Source organism: Triturus cristatus, chromosome 9, assembly GCF_964204655.1.
Source record: "Triturus cristatus chromosome 9, aTriCri1.1, whole genome shotgun sequence".
In the NCBI taxonomy this organism is placed as follows: domain Eukaryota; kingdom Metazoa; phylum Chordata; class Amphibia; order Caudata; family Salamandridae; genus Triturus; species Triturus cristatus.
Window position 1 is genome coordinate 2,642,782 of NC_140592.1, and position 25,621 is coordinate 2,668,402.

The 25,621-nt window shown below is 47.4% G+C and overlaps 1 protein-coding gene across 2 annotated transcripts in view; it reads right to left on the minus strand.

Annotated features, from left to right (window-relative positions):
• Positions 1–25,621, minus strand: part of LOC146797221 (uncharacterized) — a 151,487-nt gene that overhangs the window by 26,969 nt on the left and 98,897 nt on the right. The window contains exons 2-3 of one of the 2 annotated variants that reach the window (XM_085624174.1): positions 20,548–20,674; positions 12,245–12,355 (exon numbers count right to left, since the gene is read on the minus strand). In XM_085624174.1, coding sequence (XP_085480300.1) covers positions 12,245–12,355; positions 20,548–20,674 — 238 coding nt within the window. The remainder of the gene's footprint in view (positions 1–12,244; positions 12,356–20,547; positions 20,675–25,621) is intronic. The other variant, XM_085624175.1, reaches the window with a different exon arrangement.

The window sequence follows — 25,621 nt, forward strand, 5'->3', positions numbered from 1 at the left end:
GGAAGCCAGGGGTTCCATTGCTAGAAGCGGCGAGAGCGGGCAGCCTTGGCGGGTGCCCCTCCGCATAGGGAACGCCTCTGAAACCAAGCCGTTGATGAGGACCCTCTCCCTGGGGGTAGAGTAAAGGACCTGGATGAGGCATCGGAAAGGGAGGCCGAAGCCCATCTTCTCCAACACGTCTCCCAGGTAGCCCCAATCCACTGTATCAAATGCTTTTTCAAAGTCTATAAATAGCAGTGCCAGATACGGGGTGAGGAGGTGGCGATGCGCAAGAGCGAGATGGAGACGGCGTATGCAGTGCCGGGTCCCCCGAGCAGGCATGAAGCCGCATTGATCGGTGTGTACCAGTTCTTGCAAGTGGAGACGTAGCCGTTGGGCCACCACGGTGGCAAAGAGTTTTACTTCCGTTTTGATAAGGGAGATGGGACGGTGATCCGTGCACGCGAGGGAGGGCGGCTGCGTCTTCAGGAGGACTACGATAGTGGCCACGTCAGTCTCTGGTGGGAAGGACCCCACTTTGACTACGTGCTTAAACAGGTCCAGTATGTGTGGGAACAGCGTGTCCCGATAGGCCGTGTAATATTCTTGGGGATAACCGTCGGGCCCGGGTGTTTTGCCGGAGCGCAACAGTGAGATAGCCACGTTTATCTTTTAAATTGTAAATTATTTGCATGTGTTTACAAAAATTAAGGAACCTCCTGGTCAGAGTCACTGCTTTTCCCCACGCAACTCCACCGTTGTGGGACTGCCCTTAGCGCTGCTCGCGCTCCTTGCCAGGTAGGTGGTTGAGGCCCTCTTCCACCCGCAGGCTCCTGCCTGTGCCTCATCCCTTGTGACTAGTGGAAGAGCTTGCTCTTCTGCTAGGCCGCTCTGTGAGTGTCATCTCTTTTTCTGTTTGCCTTTCTTCTGTTTTTTTTTTTCTGCTTGCCTTTTTTTCTGTTTGCCTTTTTTCTATTTGCCTTTCTTTCCTCTGCTTTTCCTTTTGATTGCCTCTTTCCTTTCCTTTGCCTCCTTTTCCCTCGAGCTCCCTGCCGCTGTTGACCCGGTGGCCCCTCCCCCCAAGCGTGTCGTTCCCCCTCCTGCCACCCGCCTCCCAGCTGTTCACCCTCCCCGACCTCTACTTAATGGCGGCCGCGTGCAGCAAAAGACAAGCCCATCTGTGCCCGTCCGCGACCAGCGTCAAAGACCCTGGTCCCCCGACCACCTCACCACTATGACCCCAGCACGCTCCATGCACTCAACCCTGGACGCAACAACAATTGACAGCTGTCGAAGCCAAGCAGCACCCAAGGCCCAATCTCCTGTCGACATTGCCGCTACACCTTCACGCCGAACGCCACCGCACACAAGCCACTGAGCTGCATCCTTCTCAACGAACGCTCCCTGCACAGACATGCCATAGAAATCTGGGACCTCCTCAACACTCACGCACCCGACATCACCTTCCTCGCAGAGACCTGGACCAACGCCAGCTCCACACCTGACATCGCAACCGCCATCCCTGACGGATACAAAGTCCTGAGGAAAGACCGCTCTAACAGCACCACCGCACATAAGCGCATGCCCCTCCGCCCACACAGAAGCTGGAACAAAGTCTATGAAAAACACCTCACCTCCGCACTCACCTGCACTTCTGCCCCTACTATGACGGACGTCAACACAGCGGCAAGTAACCTTCACAAATCGATCGCCAACTGCGCCAAGACCCTCGCCCCCTCTGGAACACCACAATATGACACAACAAGAATGCCAGAGCAGGTGGAAGATCCTTCTCCAACCTAGCAGCCAAGACCTGGAGCGACCTCCCCCTTCACCTCCGACGAAGCCCGACACGGCACCAATTCAGAAAGGACCTCAAGACCTGGCTCTTCGAATGACCCCAACGGAGCTGCTCACACCCCCCTCCTTCAGCGCCTTGAGACCCTCACGGGTAAGTAGTGCGCTCTACAAAACCCTGATTGATCATTGTATGTAGAGGAAACTTTGTACTGCAGTTAGAAAACAACAGCTGTATTCAGTGTAACTTATTACTGGATGAAGTTAATACATTTAAAGACGAAAGGGTTAATAGTTAACAGAAAATGGGAGAATAGATAACAGTAAATGGGAGAGCGCTCGTTTTAACTCTTCAACTGCAATGCTTCAGAGAACACTCTATAAAAAAGAGTAGAACCAATATCCAGTGGTAACATATTGTGTGGGCAGCACTTACAGTTGTAAGTGCTGCCCAGGGTTACACATGTGAAGAGCTAAATAAGGTATTTAAATATAAACCAGAATACAAAGACAAAGGAAACAACATTATGTTGTCTGGTGGTTTAGAGGACTAATGCGTCCACTGAAGGGGCCTGTGTTTGAACTCAAGGTCACAGGCTCTATTCCTGGCGGGTCCACTGAGCCTTTCATCCTTCTGAGGTCGATAAAAGGGGATGTATGACGTTACAACGCACACTATTACAACGCATGCACTTACAACGCATTTTTTACAACGCATAATCCATTACAACGCATGACATTACAACGCATGACACTACAACGCATTTTTAAAAAATACCTTTACAACGCACTACCATTACAACGCATACTACCTTTACAACGCATACCATTACAACGCATAATATTAAATTACATTTAAGGTAAGTATTAGATAGTATAGGGGTAAAAATTACTATTCTAACTCCAGGGGGTGCAACAGTAGGGTAACTGTTGGATAGTATAGGGGTAAAAATTACTATTCTAACTCCAGGGGGTGCAACAGTAGGGTAAGTGTTGGATAGTATAGGGGTAAAAATTACTATTCTAACTCCAGGGGGTGCAACAGTAGGGTAAGTGCTGGATAGTGTAGGGGTAAAAATTACTATTCTAACTCCAGGGGGTGCAACAGTAGGGTAAGTGTTGGATAGTATAGGGGTAAAAATTACTATTCTAACTCCAGGGGGTGCAACAGTAGGGTAAGTGTTGGATAGTGTAGGGGTAAAAATTACTATTCTAACTCCAGGGGGTGCAACAGTAGGGTAAGTGTTGGATAGTGTAGGGGTAAAAATTACTATTCTAACTCCAGGGGGTGCAACAGTAGGGAAAGTGTTGGATAGTATAGGGGTAAAAATTACTATTCTAACTCCAGGGGGTGCATCAGTAGGGTAAGTGTTGGATAGTATAGGGGTAAAAATTACTATTCTAACTCCAGGGGGTGCATCAGTAGGGAAAGTGTTGGATAGTATAGGGGTAAAAATTACTATTCTAACTCCAGGGGGTGCATCAGTAGGGTAAGTGTTGGATAGTATAGGGGTAAAAATTACTATTCTAACTCCAGGGGGTGCATCAGTAGGGTAAGTGTTGGATAGTATAGTGTAATATTATGCGTTGTAATGGTATGCGTTGTAATGGTAGTATGCGTTGTAATGGAATGCGTTGTAATGGTAGTTTTTAAAAATGCGTTGTAGTGTCATGCGTTGTAATATCATGCGTTGTAATGGATTATGCGTTGTAAAAAATGCGTTGTAATGGTAGTGCGTTGTAAAAGTTGCGTTGTAAAGGTTGTTCCCCCGATAAAAGGAGTAGCATTGAGTTGGGTAACAATAAACATCTGTTATTCAGCGCCAAGATGCTCACGTGCGCTTTACAAATACGCATGTTATGTTATGTGATAAAAACATAATAAAATATAGGTGACGAGTGCTTAAACTGTATAGTCTTCGAATTAAAAATGCTTATGTCTCTTCTGTCCAAGATGGCAGTGCAGTGACACACCCCTGCGCGTGCCAAGCCACCAGCCAGGCTCAGGAGATTCCGCACAGGCTTGAAAGTGACACCCCCCTAACATTCCAGAAGATGCTGGGGGGAGATCCCAGCAAAGACACCCGTTTAGGCCGAAGATGAAGTCTGCCCTCCCAACCCAAGTTCCTACCCAACATGGCGGCGGTCAGTGGCTGATGCTGTGGACTGGCAGAGACGTTTTAATGCATGGGCAAAGTGGGCTCTGGCCCAGGGCCCCAGCCTTTCAGGGGGCCCCCTGACAGAGTCAGCTATGTTCTCCAGAGTTTTACCCTAATGACCTTGAATATTTCTTAAACAGATTGTTTTAAATACTATGTTCCTTTAATTTATTTGTTATGTGCCTGATGTGTGAGAGTCTAGTACAGCCATTTTGCAGTGAAATTTTGTGCTTATGTTTCATGCAATATACATTAAAAAAAGATTCTTTTAGATTAAAACAAGGCCTAACATATAAGAAATGGGAGGGCGTCACAGAGACTATTTGCAGTAATATTGGTGAGCTGCTGCTGTGTTACAATATTGGAAACACACATAACTATCCCTGAATATTAGATGTAAACACATTTGGGCCTTGTTTATGAGAAGTGATGCATTGCTGTGTGAAAACAGGGATGCGTCACTTCTTAGTGCGCCCTCCTTGCGACATGATTCATGCGTCATATTTACTGTATGACGCATCATGTCGCAAAGAGTTACAGATACGTCAGTATTTCTGATGTATCTGTAGGCGCAAAAGTGATGCATTGCTGGGGTGTGTCTGAAAATAGACGCAACTCCAGCAATGTGTCTTTTCACATGGGGCAAGCCCCATGTTAAAGGGCCTGCATCAGTCTTACGCCTGCTGTGAGGCAGGTGTAAGATATTGACGCAATGGTGTCCTAGAAGTGGCGCACTGAGTTCTCATATATTTCAATGGGCCACTTCTATGAGGCTTTTTGCAGGGGGAACACCTACCCTACATACATTATACCTGGCGCAGGTATAATGTGGTGCAGGGGTTTACAAAGTGACGCATCTGCCTAGATGCGTCACTTTGTAAATAGGGCGCAACATGGCAAATTTTTTACGCTGCTGGTGCATCACAAAAAGTGACCCACCAGCGGCATAAAAGTGAAGCAAGGCCTCATAAATAAGGCCCTTAGAATTTGGACGAGTGTTCCATTGCACTGTCAGGGACCTAATGAAATGAAATAGTGTATTTAATAAAGAGCGCAGCTACTCAGAGTGTCCTAGTGCGTGACAGCGGGAGGAAAACGTGCGTAAAATACCCATATGTTATTAAAAAGCCCGGTTTTTAAGTTCTTCCTGAAAGAGAGTAGGTCTATGGTCTCAGAGACTTAGGGAGTCTATTCCACAATTTTGCACCTAGAAAGCTGAGGGATCTGCACGGCATATTTTAGGCACGATGGCCAGGTTGGCATTGGAATATCTTAGGGGTCTAGATGTTGTGTAGCGATTAAAGCCCTTATTTAGGTAGCCGGCTCCTAAGCTGTGGAAAGCTTTAAAGAAGATGGTCATCGCTTTGAAGTCAATCTGTTCTTTTTTTGCGGAGCCAGTGTAGAGACTTAAGAATAGGGGTCATACTAGATCTGGGTTTAGGTCTCAGGATGACTCTGGCCGCTGCTTTCTGTACCACTTGTAGGAGCTGGATAAGGGTTTGGGAAGACTGAGGTACAAGCTGTTGTCATAGTCAAACTTTGATGTCACCAGAGCCTGCACCACAAGCTTTCTGCTCTCAAGCGGTGTCAGTGGCAGGAATTCTTTTTGTATCTGGAGGAGTATGCCAAAGCAAGCGCCAGCTAGATTTTGGATTTGAAACTGCATGGAGAGTGTCTTGTCTATGACAATTCCTACGTTTTTGACTTTCGTCTTTTTTCTGCGGGTGGGGGCGGCAGATCTTCTGGCCACCAGGAGCTCCAGTCAGGCATTTCTAGATTACCAAAGAAAACAACTTCAGTTTTGTCAGGATTGCACTTCAGCTGATTGATCTTAAGCCAGTCAAAAACCTTTGTGAGGCAAGACCTAGTCATTGCTCCGTCAAAGTCGGTTCCTTTTTCACATGTAAAAATCAGCTGAGGGTCATCAGCATAGGAAACAATTTTGGCACCCTCTTCCTCTACCAGACATGCAGGGGGGATAGATATATATTTAAAAGGGTGGGACTGAGAATGGATGCCCAGAACCGGGATGAGAAGGGGGGGCGGGGGGGCAGATGGCCTGAGATCTCTTTGGCAAGAAGTATGACATCCATGTTAAGGCGGTCCCTCCCAGCCCGATGTTAGCAAGTCTCTTCAGAAGCCTCTCATGTGGGACCGTATCGAAGGCTGCCGACAGATCGAGCAGTATCAGAACAGCCTTGCCTCCCTGGTCCAGCTTACTCTTAAGAAATTCAGTCACTTTCAGCAGAGCAGACTCCGTACTGTAGTTAGCCCTAAAACCGGATTGGGACTCATGAAGGAGCTTCCCATATTTAACGTGTTTTTTGAGGGCCTTGTTTACATGCTTTTCTAACACTTTGGAGAGGGCTGAAAGAAGGGAGATTGGCCTGTAGTTGGCAGGGTCTGTCCGTTTGGCTTTAGCTTTTTTTATCAGTGGAAGAATCTTAGCATTCTTCCAGAATTTCGGCATGTTGCCTTAGGAGAGGGACCATTAAAGAGCTGGTTTACCGTGGGGTTTATGGTGGGAGCTAATAGGTTCAGGATATTCGCTGGCCATGGGTCGGTAGGAGAGCCAGACTTAATGCTTTGGAGAAGGGTCAGTGACTCTTCAAGCTAAAACTCAGGGAAAGCTAGTAAAGATGGAGGATCCAAGAGGTGAAAATTGCTATTAGAACTAAGGTAGAAGGTCAGTTCTTCCTCTGAGATGTTAGTTAAGGCTTGTTGGATCACAGAGATCTTTTTCTGGAAGAATTGAGCTATTTGCTTAGACAATTCTTCCATGCATGGTCCTTCCTTTGTGCCGGCTTTCAGGGCGGTGAAGGATTTAACTATGCTAATGAATTCCTTACTCTTATTTTGGGCATTTTCTATCTTGGATTGAAAGAAGTTTTTCTTTGCTGCCTTTACGAGAATGTAATGAGCATTTAAGGTACACTTTCCTGTCCTCAGGTAGATAGGATTTTCACCATTTCCATTCAATTTTTCTACATTTTCTTTTGCTAGATCTGAGGGAATCGTTAAACCATGGAGATGGTGGGGCCGACCTCTTTGAGGAGCAGGAAACAACCGGTACCGCTGAACCAATGTTGGTTCGGAGCATAAATCTATTGAGAGGCCGTCCGAGTCAGGGCAGCCAGACAGCTCTGGTAAGGAACGACCGAGGGTGTCTGCTAACATCGGGAAGGATATTTTATGGAACATCCTGTAATTAGGGACCCTCTGCCCTGCGTTAGCCCAAGGAGCTGTGGCAGAGTTGGGAATGATGAATTTTATTAGGAGGTGGTCAGACCAGGTAATGGGAAGAGGTAGGCTTACTGATATGTCACAGTTGTGAAAGATTTGGTTCTTCTCATGGGTGGCGGAAGAAATAGATTGAAACATGTTACAGGCCAGCAGCATCTCCAACAAGGAAATTGCCTGAGGGTCTATTCCATTGTTCATTTGTATATTGAAATCTCCCAGGATAAGGCAGTTGTTGTATTTTAAGTCCAGGGAGGTGGTGGCTGTATTAAGTGTAGTAATAACATTTCTAATTGCACCGGGAGGTCTGTAATCAGAAAAACAGCTATGCTATGATGGGGGGGATAAGGTACAGCAGAAGCCTAAGGACTCTGGGCCCTCGATGTTTTCCATCAGGATGGGAGAGCTGTCTAGTTTTTGATTGTAAATTATGGTGACACCACCCCCCTTCCCACTCGGTCGGTCCCTCCTAAGGATTTTATAACCCGTAGGAATGGCCGAGATGATAGAAGGGTTGGAGGTTTCAGACAGCTAGGTCTCAGTGAAAATAAAAGATCAGGCTGTTTGTCTAAAAGTGGGTCATAAATGTGTGGTTCATGCTTTTGCATAGAGCGACAATTTAAAAGGGTGGCCTTTAAGTCCTCTGTTTTTTATTGTTTTTACACTTATTGTTGTGTGGGTGGATCATGGGTGTGAGTTTCCTGGGCTGGAGGAGAGACAAGTTGCACTTATTGCATCAAAAGTCTACCTCCAAGCTCGGATCAGCCGCTGTACACTGACATAATGGTAGCCGCCTAAGGCTAAGCAGTTTTTTACTATTGTAATACAGTCGAAGAAACTCACCGGAGGGGAAGTGGGCAGCACGCTGACGGGCACAGACGGGCTTGCCTTTGGTATGCCAGCGGCGTGTCCGCTGCGCGCCCCCGTTTGCATCGGGAATGCGTAGGCTAATGCCTATGATGCAAACTGGATCGCTAATGCAGCTGAGGAAGCGAAAACTGCGTGGGTGGAAGTGAGGAGCCCGATAGTAGCCCCAGCCCTCCGCACAATCGGTGTATAAGCCGCGGCGGACCAGGACTGGAGGAAAAGCGAGATGCGAATCGGAGCAGCTAAGGAGGTTTAGGCAAGCAAAATCAAGTAAAGTGCGAGTGCGCGTAGGTAGAAGAAATTGATAAAAAGCACAGAGTAATTCAGACACACATATACAATTTTAAAAGTATCAAAAACCTAGTAGCAGGGCAGGAAACACTAAATCCTACCGCTGTCAGCTGCACACGTCCATTTGCATCAGGAATATATAGGCTAATGCCTATGATGCAAGCTGGATCGCTAACGCAGCTGAGGAAGCGGACACTGTATGGGTGGAAGTGAGGAGCCCGATAGTAGCCCCAGCCCTCAGCACAATCGGCGTATCAGCCGTGATGGACCAGGACTGGAGGAAATGCGAGTTGCGAATCGGAGCAGCTAAGGAGGTGCAGGCAAGCAGAATCAAGTAAAGTGCGAGTGCGCGTAGGTAGGAGAAATTGTTAAAAACCACAGAGTAATTCAGCCACACATATACAATTTAAATAGTATTAAAAACCTAGCAGCAGAGCAGGAAACACTAAATCCTACCGCTGTCAGCTGCGCGCATCCGTTCACATCAGGAATATATAGGCTAATGCCTATTATGCAAAATGGATTGCTAACGCAGCTGAGGAAGCGGAAACGGCGTGGGACACAGGGGCTCAAATTGGATCATAAATTCAAAGCTGTTCTGAACAGGGGCCCCCAAAATATGTATGGCCCAGGGCCCCCCAAATCCTTAAGATGTCGCCTGACTGGGGCATCCACTCAAAAGAGACGGATGGGGACAGAGTCGCAGTCACAAGAAGGGACAGAGAGAGGCAGAGGAGCGGCTGTTGATAAAGGAGGCAGAGGATTTAACAACTGCAGGGAAGCAGCAAAACTGCACAACAGGAAGGAGGAAAGGTGACAACAGCAGAGCTGAGCGACTGACATGACCCCAGCCCGCAAGACTACCTTTGGCTACTCGCTGCAGTGTGGAGCGGCTACGAAGAGCCGATCACCTGAAGTGACGACCTGCAAAATCCAGAACAAATCCAATAGCAATAAATGCAACAAAAGAAAAGTGTGTAAAAAGCGAGAGAAGCAGGGGTGATGAAAAGCGAGAGAAGCAGGGGTGATGAAAAGCGAGAGAAGCAGGGGTGATGAAAAGCGAGAGAAGCAGGGCTGATGAAAAGCGAGAGAAGCAGGGCTGATGAAAAGCGAGAGAAGCAGGGTGATGAAAAGCGAGAGAAGCAGGGCTGATGAAAAGCGAGAGAAGCAGGGCTGATGAAAAGCGAGAGAAGCAGGGCTGATGAAAAGCGAGAGCGAGAGAAGCAGGGCTGATGAAAAGCGAGAGAAGCAGGGCTGATGAAAAGCGAGAGCAGCAGGGCTGATGAAAAGCGAGCGAAGCAGGGCTGATGAAAAGCGAGAGAAGCAGGGGTGATGAAAAGCGAGAAAAGCAGGGGTGATGAAAAGCGAGAGAAGCAGGGGTGAGAAGCAGGGGTGATGAAAAGCGAGAGAAGCAGAGCTGATGAAAAGCGAGCGAAGCAGGGCTGATGAAAAGCGAGAGAAGCAGGGCTGATGAAAAGCGAGCGAAGCAGGGTGATGAAAAGCGAGAGAAGCAGGGCTGATGAAAAGCGAGAGAAGCAGGGCTGATGAAAAGCGAGCGAAGCAGGGCTGATGAAAAGCGAGAGAAGCAGGGCTGATGAAAAGCGAGAGAAGCAGGGCTGATGAAAAGCGAGCGAAGCAGGGCTGATGAAAAGCGAGCGAAGCAGGGCTGATGAAAAGTGAGAGAAGCAGGGCTGATGAAAAGCGAGAGAAGCAGGGCTGATGAAAAGCGAGAGAAGCAGGGGTGATGAAGAGCGAGAGAAGCAGGGCTGATGAAAAGCGAGAGAAGCAGGGGTGATGAAGAGCGAGAGAAGCAGGGCTGATGCAGAGGATACGCACACGCGAATCATTAGAGGAAGAGAACAGAAGACTAGCTTCAAAGCAACAGATGAACCTATCAGGAAGGACAATGAGCTATTGTTGAGGGAATAGATTTAGAATGAAAACCCGCTTAGAAGCGAAGAGATGCCCCATAACAGCCACATATACCTCGATATGAGGGAATCGATTGTAACACACATAAGAGGCATCCTTACTCTAGTAATAACGGGCTGTGGGACAGGGGTAAAGTAAACAAAGCAAATATAGAAAAAAACTGCCAGACATAAGTTGTGATTGCGAAGCAAAGCTAATAATGTGCCCATTAATATTAGTAAATTTACAAAATTGATAAAACCTCAAGTTGCAATCTGTTTGTTGATGAATAAAAGTGCCCGTCATTCGTTGTAAGGCACCGTCGCCTTCTTCACATCAAATAATATAAGAAAGAGAAGAAAGCAGAAACTTCCTTTGTATCAAAATGTATTTGATAGATTATGACAAGAGTGATGCTGCCTCACAATGAATGAAATGTACATTTATTAACCAACATATGGATGGCAAAGGAGTTTGTGTCAATGGACATTGTCGGGAGGATACTCGAGGAATATGACACCCAGATATGATATATAACTCCTTTTATTCCAATGCCCACAGAATCTGCTCCCGATCGACTACGTGTTCATGCCTCGGGGTCTAGTGAGGAATTATCCTTTTATCAGATGCAGCCAACACCTGCACAGCATCTAGACAGGGATGTATCAACTGTGACCCCCCGAGGGCTCTCTAGCGACCTGTTTAGGGTTTAGGGTCTGGCCCTCAAGGAACGCTTGAAGGACGGGTTGGCATAGAGGTGGCAAAGAGGAACAGAGCCCGTCACTGGGAAGGCAAGGACCCTCCTACCTTGAACGAATGCAGAAGAGGCATTGGTCAGTGAGTGGGCATCCAACGGCGCATAAATGAGGCTAATGCGTGCCCTAAAACATCATCTGGGGAGGTGGGGCCACCGCTGCGGAATCTCTATAGACCCGGCTAAATCTCTGAGGCAGGGGTTAAATGACTTCTGTTGCTTATCCCAAACCAAAGTTAATTTTTTTTTATTTTAATTGCATGTTAGTTTTTCTCATAGGAAGAGCTGCGGCCCTGTACAGAGAAAATAGCCTTTGAGGGGTAGTTACAGTAGGAAGATGCCAACATGAAATTCGTATGTGTTCTACTTGTAAATATCAGGCACTCTGCCCCGTGGGCTACGAGCTCCCCCCTAGGGATTACTTTTGTTATATTTCAAAGTAGCATTCGTTCATGTCAAAAATTGTAATTTGGACCGGCGTGCATGCAAGCTTTAAAACTGTGGCAGTCGGGCTCCACATGTAGGCCTGAAGTCACGCTTTCCTGGTCAGCCCTGTGGATGGCACAACACATGCAGCGTCCACAGGTGACATTTACCTTGCTATGCTACTGGGGTATTTTTCTGCACTAAATATTATGGCCTTATAGGAACATTAAGCCAATTAGGAGTTTGTTTTATCATGCCTTGTTTTTAGGGGTAACAGCTCATATGCGAGGGGCTGGTTCATAAGTTAGCAGCATCAGTCCACAGACATAGGGGGGACCATACAAAAAAAGAGGTACTTTTTCTAAGGAGTGCACTGCAGTGTGGGGGTCAGACCAGGTTTTTGAAGAGGACAAAGTTTACTATACAGACCGATCATAAACCCCCTTGTAAAACCTATTGTCGCTACATGGGAATAGAACAGTGTGCAGGGCTGGTGGGGCTAGCGTCTACATTTCACGCGTTCTAGTGTAGAGTAGAGTTCGCTCCTACAGAAATAATATTCATGTGAATGTGTGTCTCGATTACCTTGAAAGGAAATGAGCAGGACAGAGGCCACGCTGGAGGTGAAGGGGCTGTTACCTCTGAGGACGTCATGGCTGTAAGAATTTGTACTTTTTATTCAGCAGAATGGGCAACAGACGGAGAAGGATTCTGCGCTGTAGAAACATCAGGAGTTGGTCATGGAAGGGTGTCCCGGAAGGACGGAGGGCGTCAGACGAAGCGCTATGGCTGGATCACCGTTAATTCATGTGTTACTCACCTGGCGGCTGGTTCATCCTGTGCTTGCTCCCCCAGTCCTGGTTCTCCATGAGGCACAGACCATCTCTGTCTTTTGCTCTTAATGAAGAGACAGTGGTAGCAATGAGAGGACCTGTTAGCAAAAGTAAACCAAGAAATTCATTCTCATAGACTTTGTGAAATTCTGTAAACTATCAGGGTTTTACCACTGGGCAAGACGTGGCTTGACAGAGCTGAACTGAGGCAAACGCCTTTAGACACCTGAAAGCAAGACTAGAAGTGTCAATCTGAGGCAGCATGCTACACCATCAATGACCACCATGACCTGTGCAGTCCTCGCTCTAGGGCCCCTCTCTTTCACTGAGATAGTATAAACAGAGCCAGCTTCCTACAAACGCCTTTAGACACCTGAAAGCAAGACTAGAAGTGTCAATCTGAGGCAGCATGTTACACAATCAATGACCACCATGACCTGTGCAGTCCTCGCTCTAGGGACCTGAAACCTGCTATTGTGGGGGATACTGAATATGTAGGGTCATTGCTGTATGTGGCTGCTACTTCTGGGTACGGTCTAGGGGCAGTGGAGTATGCATGGCTTCCAACTACTAGGGCCATTAATGACTATTACTTCCCAGTCCTATTGGTGAATGTGCAGGTTGGAATCATGGGGCATGCACTTGAAATTATTTGCAGTTTTATGTAACGTGAAGCAGATCATTCAGTGTACAGAGCGCTTCTCATAAACAGTGACTGGCAGTCCAACAATTAAGAAATAGATTAAAAAATAGAACAGTACTAGGAGCCAACTGAGATATGTAATGCCTGGCCAATGATGATTGTTACTGCATGAGACGAATTGCATGTGACCACTAACCACCACCAATACCACCACCACTACCAATATCACCAACAACAATACCACCACCACCAATACCACCACCACCACCAATACCACAACACCAATACCACCACTAATACCACCAATACCACCACCACCAATACCACCACTAATACTTCCACCAATACCACCACCAATACCACCACCACCAATACCACTGCCAATACCAATACCACAACCATCAATACCACTAATACCACAACCACCACCAATACAACCACCATTATTACCACCAATACCACCACCAACAGCACCACCACCACCAATACCACCACTAATACCAACACCACCACCACCACCAATACCACCATCACCAATACCACCACTAATGCCAACACCGATACTACCACCAATACCACCACCACCAATACCACCACCAATACCACCACCACCAATACTACCACCACCACCAATACCATCACCAATAACACCAACACCACCACCAATACCACCATTAATACTAACACCACCAATACCACCAATATCACCACCACCAATACCAGCACCACTACCAACACTACCAATACCACCACCACAAATACCACCACCACCACCAATACCACCACCACCAATACCACCACCACCACCAATACTACCACCACCAATACCACCACCACCAACACCATCAACACCACCACCAATAGCACCACCACCAATACCAACACCACACCAATGCCAGCACCGATCCCCCCCACCACCACCACCACCAATACCACCACCACCAATAACACCACCACCAATACCACCCCACCATCATACCACCACCTCCACCACCACCAATACCACCACCACCAATACCAACACCACCAATAGCACCACCATCAATACCACTACCAATACCACCACCAATACCACTGCCAATGCCAATACCACCATCAATACCACTAGTACCACCACTACCACCGCCACTAATACCACCATCACCAATACCAACACCAATACCACCACCACCAATACCGCCACCACCACCACCAATACCACCATTATTACCACCACCAATACCACCACCACCACCACCAATACCACCACCACTACCAATATCACCACCACCAATACCACCACCACTACCACCACTAATATCAACACCACCACCAATATCACCAATACCAACACCACCAATACCACCACTAATACCACCACCAATACCACCACCACCAATACCACTGCCAATACCTATACCACCACCACCAATACCCCTAATACCACCACCACCACTAATACCACCACCAGCACTAATACCACCACCATTACCACCACTACCACCAATACTACCACCACCAATATTACCATTAGTACCACCACCAATGCCACCACAAATACCACTGCCAATAACACCACCACCACCAATAGTACCACCACCAATACCACCACCACTATCACCACCAATACCACCACCATCAATACCACCACCATCAATACCACCACTAATACCAACACCACCACCAATACCACCACTAATACACCACCTCCAATACCACCACCACCAATACCACCACCACCACCATTACTAGTACCACCACCATCAATACCAATACCACTACCACCACCAATACCACCATCACCAATACCACCACCACCTATACCACCAACACCAATACCACCACCACTAATACCAATACCACCACCACCAATACCACTACCACCAATACCACCACCTGAGCGCCTCTCACTCACTAGTAATAGCAGGGGCACTGTACGAGGCTGAAGCTGCACCACTACCACTACTAATATCAACACCACCACCAATAACACCAATACCACCACCACAATACCACCACTAATACCACCACCAATACCACCACCAATACCACCACCACCAATACAACTGCCAATACCTATACCACAACCATCAATACCACTAATACCACCACCACTAATACCACCATCGCTAATACCACCACCACCAATACCACTACTACCACCAATACTACCACCATTATTACCACTACCAACACCAATGCCACCACCAATACCACCACTAATACTCCCACCGATACCACCACCAATACCACCACCACTAATACCACTGCCAATACCACCACCATCAATACCACTAATACCACCACCACCAATACCACCACCACCAATACCACCAATACAACCACGATTATTACCACCAATACCACCACTAATGTCAACACCAATACTACCACCAATACCGCCCCACCAATACCACCCCCACCTATACCACCACCACCAATACCACCACTACTAATACCAATACCACCACCACCAATACCACTACCACCAATACCACCACCTGAGCGCCTCTCACTCACTAGTAATATCAGGGACACTGTACGAGGCTGAAGCTGCAACACTACCAACACTAATATCAACACCACCACCAATAACACCAATACCACCACCACAATACCACCACTAATACCACCACCAATACCACCACCAATACCACCACCACCAATACAACTGCCAATACCTATACCACCACCATCAATACCACTAATACCACCACCACTAATACCACCATCGCTATTACCACCACCACCAATACCACCACTACCACCAATACTACCACCATTATTACCACCACCAATACCACCACTAATATTCCCACCGATAACACCACCAATACCACCACCACCAATACCACTGCCAATACCACCACCATCAATACCACTAATACCACCACCACCACCAATACCACCACCACCAATACAACCACCATTATTACCACCAATACCACCACTAATGTCAACACCAATACTACCACCAATACCACCCCCACCAATACCACCACCACCAATACGACTACCAATACCACCACCACCAATACCAGTACCACCACCACCAATACAATCACCAATAACACCAACACCACCACCAATACCACCACTAATACCACCACCACCAATACCACCAATATCACCACCACCAATACCAGCACCACCACCAACACTACCAATACCACCACCACAAATACCACCACCAATACCACCACCACCACCAATACTACCACCACCAATACCACCACCACCACCACCATTAATACCACCACCAATAGCACCACCACCAATACCACCACCACACCAATGCCACCACCGATCCCCCACCACCACCACCAATAACACCACCACCAAATACCACCACCAATAGCACCACCACCAATACCACCACCACACCAATGCCACCACCGATCCCCCACCACCACCACCAATACCACCACCACCAATAACACCACCACCAATACCGCCACCACCATCATACCACCACCTCCACCGCCACCAATATCACCACCACCAATACTACCAATACCAACACCACCAATACCACCACCAATACCACCACCAATACCACCACCATCAATACCACTACCAATACCACCACCACCAATACCACCACCATTACCACTGCCAATGCCAATACCACCAACATCAATACCACTAGTACCACCACTACCACCGCCACTAATACCACCACCACCACCACCACCACCACCACCACCAATACCACCACCATTACCAATATCACTACTACCAATACCACCACCACCACTACCACCACTAATATCAACACCACCACCAATATCACCAATACCACCACCACCACCAATACCACCACTAATACCACCACCAATACCACCACCAATACCACCACTGCCAATACCTATACCACCACCACCAATACCACTAATACCACCACCACCACTAATACCACCACCACCACCAGCGCTAATACCACCACCATTATCACCACTACCACCAATACTACCGCCACCAATACCACCATTATTACCACCACCAATGCCACCACAAATACCACTGCCAATACCGCCGCCACCACCAATAGCACCACCACCCCTATCACCACCAATACCACTACCATCAATACCACCACTAATACCAACACCACCACCAATACCACCACTAATACACCACCTCCAATACCACCACCACAAATACGACCACCACCAATACTAGTACCACCACCATCAATACCAATACCACCACCACCAATGCCACCACCACTGTTGGACTCGGCCTCGTGGCGTGGTCCCGAACCCTCCTACCAGACCAAACGGGGGCAACCCCAACCCTTCGAGGTCCCCCTGGATTGAACCCCGCTACCCGCTCCAGCCTCCGCGACGCGGGCCGCCCAGCGAAACCCCGACATCGAGGCGCCAAGATCCGACCGGGGGGGGGGTCGAGTGGCCACTCCACAGATCCCGGAGGAGGAGAGTTTCGATGGGGCCTCCAGCCGCCCCCCGACGCCTGGTTCTGATCGCCCTCCGGCCTCCCTGGGCGCTGGCTCCGCCCCCCGCTGGGTGTCTGGACTCTCTCATTCCGACCCCTCCGACCCCCCCAGGCGCGAGGGTCCGGACATCAAAGGGCTCCAGACCTATATTTGGGGCAGCCCAAAACCAGGACAGTAGTTGTATCCTGGAGTCAAGAGCCCTGCTGATCGGATCGCGGCTGACCCTACGGAGAGAGACTCATTGCCTGGAACTTGGAAACTCGAGCCCTGCTGACTGCGTCGCGGCTCCCCCTTGCTGAGAAGAAGACCCTCACGGAACATCGGAGCCCTGCTGACATCGTCGCGGCCCGACCTCGCTGAAGTAACCATCGGAGCCCTGCTGACCTCGTTGCGGCTCGACCTCGCTGAAGTAACCACCGGAACCCTGCTGATCTCGTCGCGGCTCGACCTCACCGAAGCCACCCCCTCGAGCCCTGCGGACGACATCCCGGCTCCCGGAACCCCCCAGCTCGAGGATTGAGAGCTGGGCGCAGGGTGTCCCCGTACCGGGCTGGTACTGAGACTGTCCCGCTACCCCGTCCCTGAAAGACCCTGAGACTCTTTTGGATCCTTCGATCCGCCTGTAAATATTGCCACGGAGACCTGCCTTTAATACCGATAAAGACTTGTGAGAATTGATACCCTTGTTGTGTCCCTTTGTGGTGGTGAGATTGCTTGGCTGTTACGATCATAGGAGAAGGACCTCGCCCAGGAGGCTTCTCAGCGGCGCTCGGCTACTTTCGTGCGGAACGGTGGCTCTCGGGGTGGTCAGTCCGACACCACCTGACTCCCCGGAGGTCGCCCTTCTAACAACCACCAATACCACCACCACCATTACCAGCACCACCTATACCACCACCACCAATACCACCACCACTAATACCAATACCACAACCACCAATACCACCACCACCAATACCACCACCTGAGCGCCTCTCACTCACTAAAAATAGCAGGGGCACTGTACGAGGCTGGAGCTGCACCACTAATATCAACACCACCACCAATAACACCAATACCACCACCACCAATACCACCACTAATACCACCACCGATACTACCACCACTAATACCACCACCACCAATACAACTGCCAATACCTATACCACCACCATCAATACCACTAATACCACCACCACCACGAAGACCCACCACCATTATTACCACCACCACCAATGCCACCACCAATACCACCGCCAATACCACCACCACCACCACCAATAGCACCACCACCAATAGCACCACCACCAATACCACCACTAGCACCACCAATACCACCACCATCAATACCACCACCATCAATACCACCACTAATACCAACACCACCACCAATACCACCACTAATGCCACCACCAATACTACCACCAATACCACCACCATCAATACCACCACCACCAATACCACCACCACCAATACCAATACCACCAATACCACCACCACTACCAATACCACCACCACCACCACCACCCCACCTCCAAGACCACCACCATCAATACCACCACCAATCCCACCACCAATACCAATACCACCACCAATACCAGTACCACCACTACCAATACCACCACTAATACCACCACCTCCGATACTACCACCACCAATACCACCACCACCAATACTAGTACCACCATCATCAATTCCTACACCTACACCACCACCACCAATACCACCACCACCAATACCACCAATGCCAGCACCACCAATACTAGCACAACCTATACCACCACCACCAATAACACCACCACCACCAATAATGCCAATACCACCACCACCAATACCACCACCTCAGGACCTCTCACTCACTAATAATAGCAGGGGCACTGTACGAGGCTGGAGCTGCAGCCGAGACCATCCCTCCCTCCCTCCATGCCTGGCATACATCACAGCAAGCCCTGCACCAGGAGGTGAAGCCAGGGCCCTTCTACAGCTGGAGTGTTTTTTATTAGGCCAAAGACAGCAATGACATTACGCAATGCCACACTGCACACTCAAATCATGGAGACGGCAGTAAATAGCCCCCCCACTCTTCCTCGTGAGCCGCGACAATGTAATCACAGAGCGAAAGGTGTTGGAGCGCTTTGTTAGTGTTTATAGCTCAGATCATATGTAACTCTCACTTTACACGTTGTTTCTGTGTAATTTACAACACTTACACATTTTAACTGCACTATTTATCACTACTTTGAAGCCGTTGCAGGCAGGTCTATTTCTCTGATATTTACAATCTAACAGACGGTCGAGAAGGCCCTTCATTGCAATGCAATAGGTCTCACATTTGCGAGAGTTTAAGCTATTTGCATTGTAAATGACAATGCCCTTTATTTATGTTTTAAAACCCAAAACATGAATAAAAGGCATTGTCATTTACAATGCCAATAGCTCAAACCCGCTTGAATGCGAGACCTATTGCATTGCAAATGCTTGTTTTGGTCCCTTCCTAGGTCTGGTTTAAGGAGGGATTCTCAGTCAACATTGAGATGGTATTTTTTCTTAATGGGACTTGTGTAGTCATTACTCTTCATCTTCAATCGAGGTGAAGACTTTGTACTTAATTAGTGGATGTTCATCCCAATAACATCATTAAAACATCAGTAAGTCAAACATAATTTTAAACTATTTTAACTTACGAAGAGCTATGGCAGGATATTGGACTCACATGATATTCCTTTGTACATGTTGCCCGACAAATTCTCCAATCCACTGAGCTTTTCTCATACCCTTCACACTACAATATCTGATTGATATTTGGGTGGAAGATTAGTCTGTATTTCATACTTTACACAGTACAGCCTTTTGTTTGGTCCACTAGGACAGTTACTATGAGACACGTCCACAGATTCACTGCTCCTTGATCCTATATATCCCCAGAAATCAAGTCGCAGAGCTGTAGGAACCTCTGGAATCCTCTCTGCTCTTACACATCACACTTCAAATCCTCCGTATTTCCCACACACCCTGTAAAGTTGGGCTCTAGAGCCACATGCACACATTAACATCAGTAGTGTTCGGAGAATGAATTTGCAAGATCGAAACAATTTCTATACAACTACATTATGATTTGAGCACAGAGAGGAAGCTTGCTAGAAGGTGCTCTTTGTGAATGTACTCACTGCAATCTAAACACCTACCCTCATGGAGTTTGAAACCTGAGACATAAGTCAAGGAGGTAACCTTACCAAGTGAGATCAGGGCCTGGTGAATTTCCTTCATCACGTTCCTGTAGAGTTCCTTCTGCCAATCCTGCAGAAGCTTCCACTCCTCTTCAGAGAAACAGGCCAATGCATCGTGGAAGGCAGCTGGCGCCTGCCAGAGAAAATGTTCAACATAAAGAAAATTGTGTAATACATACAGTGTGTGCCACAGTGTGTGCCACATAGGCTAATATGAAGTTAAGAAAAGGCATGTTCCCTAAACTGACAATGTGATCCTGCGTGGCACTTTACTAAGCATTCTTCTGCCATTTAAGCAACAACCTCATGGCGACCAAAATGCAGCTCACCCACTCAGGATTCATTTGCGATATGAGGTCATTACCCACTCTGAAAGGGTTGGAACGCCAGTCATGTGTCCTGGCTTGGGTAACCACATCGTAGATCCATGCAGAGAAATTGATAATCAATGTTCCACTGAACACTTAAGAGGATATATATTGAAGTTATTAATGAGGTATTCCTAAGAGGCACTGAATTTTCAGTTTGTTCGTAACTAATTGTGCGTTGTTGGTGTAGGAGGAGAAGCCCACTCGCTCCAGGGAGCACAGCATTTTCCAATAGCAAACTTACAAATATTACTGATGTTTATTGAAACCCACCAGGATGGGTTTGAGTCAGATTTCAGCAGTTTTGCTGATTTTTTGGAGAAAACTAGGGCTAACCAACGTACATATCGCCTTCACTCGCTTGAAACTAATGTCCAGTTCCAGAGGAACCAATGACCACAATGTGGGGCATCTTTCAAAATATGACAATTACCTACATCATAGCGCAGCCGGGAAGGCACCAGGCCCAGATGGGGTACCAGTTGACAACATTTAAAGCAGCCAGGGACCTATGGTGCCCATTCTGACACAGGTGTTTTGTTTAACGTGGCTGTGAAGTGTACGGTTCCTCCCTCCTGAGCTGTCTCAATAATTGACATATTTTCAAGAAGGGCATAAATCCGATCCCAAATGTTATCGCCTCATTTCCCTCCTAGACTCATCAGTAACATTTATGAGTAAGATATTACAAATCAGATTAGAGGACTGGGTACAGGATAACTTTATCTTATCAGAAGCATAGTTTGGATTTAGGAAGGGCCTGGGGACGGCCAAGCGATGTGTGAACCTGTAGTTGCTGTACTAGCGCTAAGCCAGGATTCCTTTACCTTTGCTTTGCTGAATTAAGAGGTACCTTTGACCTGGTGACCATTCTATTCTCTGTCAACTTCCCTTGGTGGTAAATGCGCGGAAAGACTAAGGCGGTTACCACCCCCCCTGCGGCGACTGCACTATCTTTTATCTTGTTTCAAGTGTCTATAATAGGATTGCACACTGTTTGGTCCTCTAATGTTTTCCGGGGGAACCTAGTATTGGAAGTTTTGATGGGGAAGTTTGTTACGAACTCAGACACAGACGTACTTTTAACTACATATGGTGGCGGGACATCGACACCTACAAAATTCCACTACAAAGGGAAATATGACGCAACCTAACAAATATATATACACGTCCTGGAATGTACAGGGTTTAGGCTCTGTACATAAAAGGCATAGAGTTTTAGCACAACTCAACCGCAGGAGAGTGCACATTGCATTAATACAGGAATCACACCTTACCCATGCAGAAGCAGGTAAAATGCAGAAGAAATGGAAGGGACAACTGTTTCATACATCTTACTCGGCTTTTGCACGTGGGGCGGCGGTTTGGGTACGGAATGGCGTTCTCTTTGATTTGATAGAGCAGAGAATACACATCCACGGCAGATACGTACTCCTGCTTGGTAAACTAGATGGTCGACCGATTGTGATGGGGAGTATATATGCTCCTAACACTGATCAAGACGTTTTCTTAAACTCATTTTCCACGGTATTGACGGACTGGGATGTCTATCCTTGGATAATTGGGGGTGATTTCAACGCAATACTAGGTGTAGAGTTGGACAGGTCGCATCCACCCCTGCAAGGTACTGGTTGTAAAAAACAAGCAGAGGCACTATGGAGATGGGCAGTGGGATGGAATGTGGGTGACTCATAGCGGATGAAACATCCGGATAGCAGAGAGTACTCCTTCTACTCTACACCACATGGACTACACACACGCATAGACAGGATATTTTGCTCTATGGGATTGATTCCTGCTGTGACGGACACTACCTATCTGGAGAAAACCCTCTCAGACCATAACCCACTGGAAGTTGTTTTCGGATGGGGTAGGATACCTACACCAATACCCACATGGAAATTACAGCCTTTGTTGCCGGAGGTCTCAGTTTTCTACACTACTTTGGCTGAAGCGATTAGTAATTACTTTCAGGAGAATGCTAACACTGCCAGTACACGACAAATGGAATGGGGTGCTTTCAAGACAGTGATATGGGGGGTTGCCATTAGTACGAAAGTTGGGGAACGCTCAGTTTTGATTGACAAACTTACAGAATTAGAAGCCAAATTAGGCACCTTAGAAAAAGAGGCAAGGCTAAGTACTGCACATAAAGACGAACTACAAGAAGCACATATACGACATGCAGAACTTTTAGAAGATCCTAGAGTGCTAGATTATAGATTGTATACGCAGAAACTACATACGGAGGCAGATAGAGCAGGACCCCTCTTGGCAAGAATAATAAAAAATGCACCAACGAATTCCCCAACCCTGGCAGTGATTAACCAGGAAGGTATCACTGTTAACACCCAGTTGGGTATAAACACTGCATTTAGAACATACTATGAGACCTTATACGCAGCACCCCCCGAACTCTGTGTGAGCGACTATGAGTCCTTTTTTGAGGAGTTCCGGCTCCCACAACTGACAGAAGAGCATAGGGAAGAATTGGAAAAACCTATCACAGTAACAGAAATTAAAGCAGCGATAAAGGCGCTCCCTAGAAATAAAACCCCAGGATCTGATGGGTTACCTGTAGAATTCTATGCTAAATATATGACACTTCTAACTCCACATTTACAAGCAATGTATCAGGCATCCATAGACTCAGGTACCCTGCCCCACACAACACTACAAGCAGTAGTGGTTTCTCTATTGAAGCCGGGCAGAGACAGTACGGACATGTCGGGATACAGACCCCTGTCGCTTTTAAATACAGATGATAAGATTCTAAGTAAACTACTGGCTAATAGAATACAGCAAATTATACCACAATTAATACACATGGATCAATGTGGATTCGTACCACGCAGAAGTACAGCTTTAAATATTCGTAGACTACATCAACAGGTGACACGATCGCCTTCTCAAACAACTGCACAAGGATGTATCTCATTAGATCTACGACAGGCGTTTGATTCTCAACACTGAAGGTACATGTTTAGTACTCTACCGAAATATGGAATTCCAGATGTATACACGAAGTGGATTTCCCTCTTGTACACAAACCCAACTGCTCGCACTCGCACAGGTAGCTTATATTTCTTCACAATACAAAGTGGCACGAGGGACAAGACAGGGCTGTCCACTTTCGCCTTTAATATTCATATTGGCCCTTGAACCACTATTAGTTAAAATTCACACACTAGCCATACAACAGGGTATATGCATGGAAAATGGAACACATATTATATCGGCTTATGCAGATGACATTATTTTATATTTTGCAGACCTACGGGGGGACCATACACCTGTCTCTGATATATTTCGGGAATTTCAGTCGTTATCAGGGTTGTCTATTAATGCTACAAAGCCCTATGCATACTCCTTCACAGACTCTGCACGGCATGACTTATTAAAGTTTGGCCAATGGACATTTCAAACAGCACCAGTAACTTTCCGATAGATGGGTATTAATATTTACAGAGACGAGGAAGAAATGATAGATGGCAATATTACACGCGCGATCAACACACTCAAACCACAGATAAAGTTTTGGACATCTCTACCGCTGTCGGTAGCGGGGCGAGTGACTATCACTAAAATGGTGATGCTTCCCAGATTACTATATTATTTTACGAACATACCATTAGTACTCCCTATGCATATTTTTAAAACATTGGACACATTGTTAGTTGAACTGATCTGGGGTGCTGGAAGACGCAGAAAAGGGCTTTCCAAGCTCCAGCTTGACACCAGGAGTGGTGGAATGGGGGTCCCGGACTTTAAAACATATTGTTATGCACGTCAGCTTCAATGGCTGGCGGATTCGATAGCAGGGCACAATTTACAGGAAATTGGGATGACACAATCGGTATGGGGCGGGGTAAGCTACATACCCTCTTAATGCCAAATAGTAAGATTCCACCAACCGCACCCCCACTGTTGAAGGTGGCATTGATACATTGGAGGAAAGCATTGTGGTTTACTAAGCGGCAGATCCCGTATGCACCAAACATACCACTGTTGGGTATCCCCCTACCGCTAGAAACAGTATCACAACGTCGCATTTCTCCCTGGCTGGAAGCAGGTGTAGATACAGTGGGAATGCTGTTTGCAGATGGCGCACTGTTAAACCATGCTACATTTGTGCGGGAGCAGGGAGTGCCGAATACATTATTTTTACTACATGCAAACACAGTGAGATTCACGTGCAGCACGTGGACGTCAACTGGGGTTGAACCTTAGACACACGAGTTAGTGCATATGCAGTATCTAATGGGTAATGGCAGTCACCTAACAAAATGGTTAGCTCATGGGATAAAAGCACATACGGCAGTGCCATTGCAAACCCTTAGGGAAAAATGGTGTACTGATATAGACAGGGCACTAACGGATAAGGAGTGGAGAAATATACTCGAATACCCCAGGAAGGTATCAAGAAACCTGAAATTCAAGTTTATCCCACTAATGATTGTGCACCGGGCGTATCTATCCCCTCACAGACTTAGGGGCGATTCCGATTTCGGCCGGAAGGGCTCCGAACGATGGTCGGAGCCCTTCTGACTGAATCGGAACATGTCGGCTGGATTCCTTTCCGACCGAGTCATTCTGATGGGCTCGGTTGGAAAGGAATTCGACTCGGATTTCCGGATTGCGGACGACAGGCTCGGAGAGCCCGTCCGCCATCCGGAAATCCCTCAGTACTCCCCCGGCCACCTCTTTGCAAC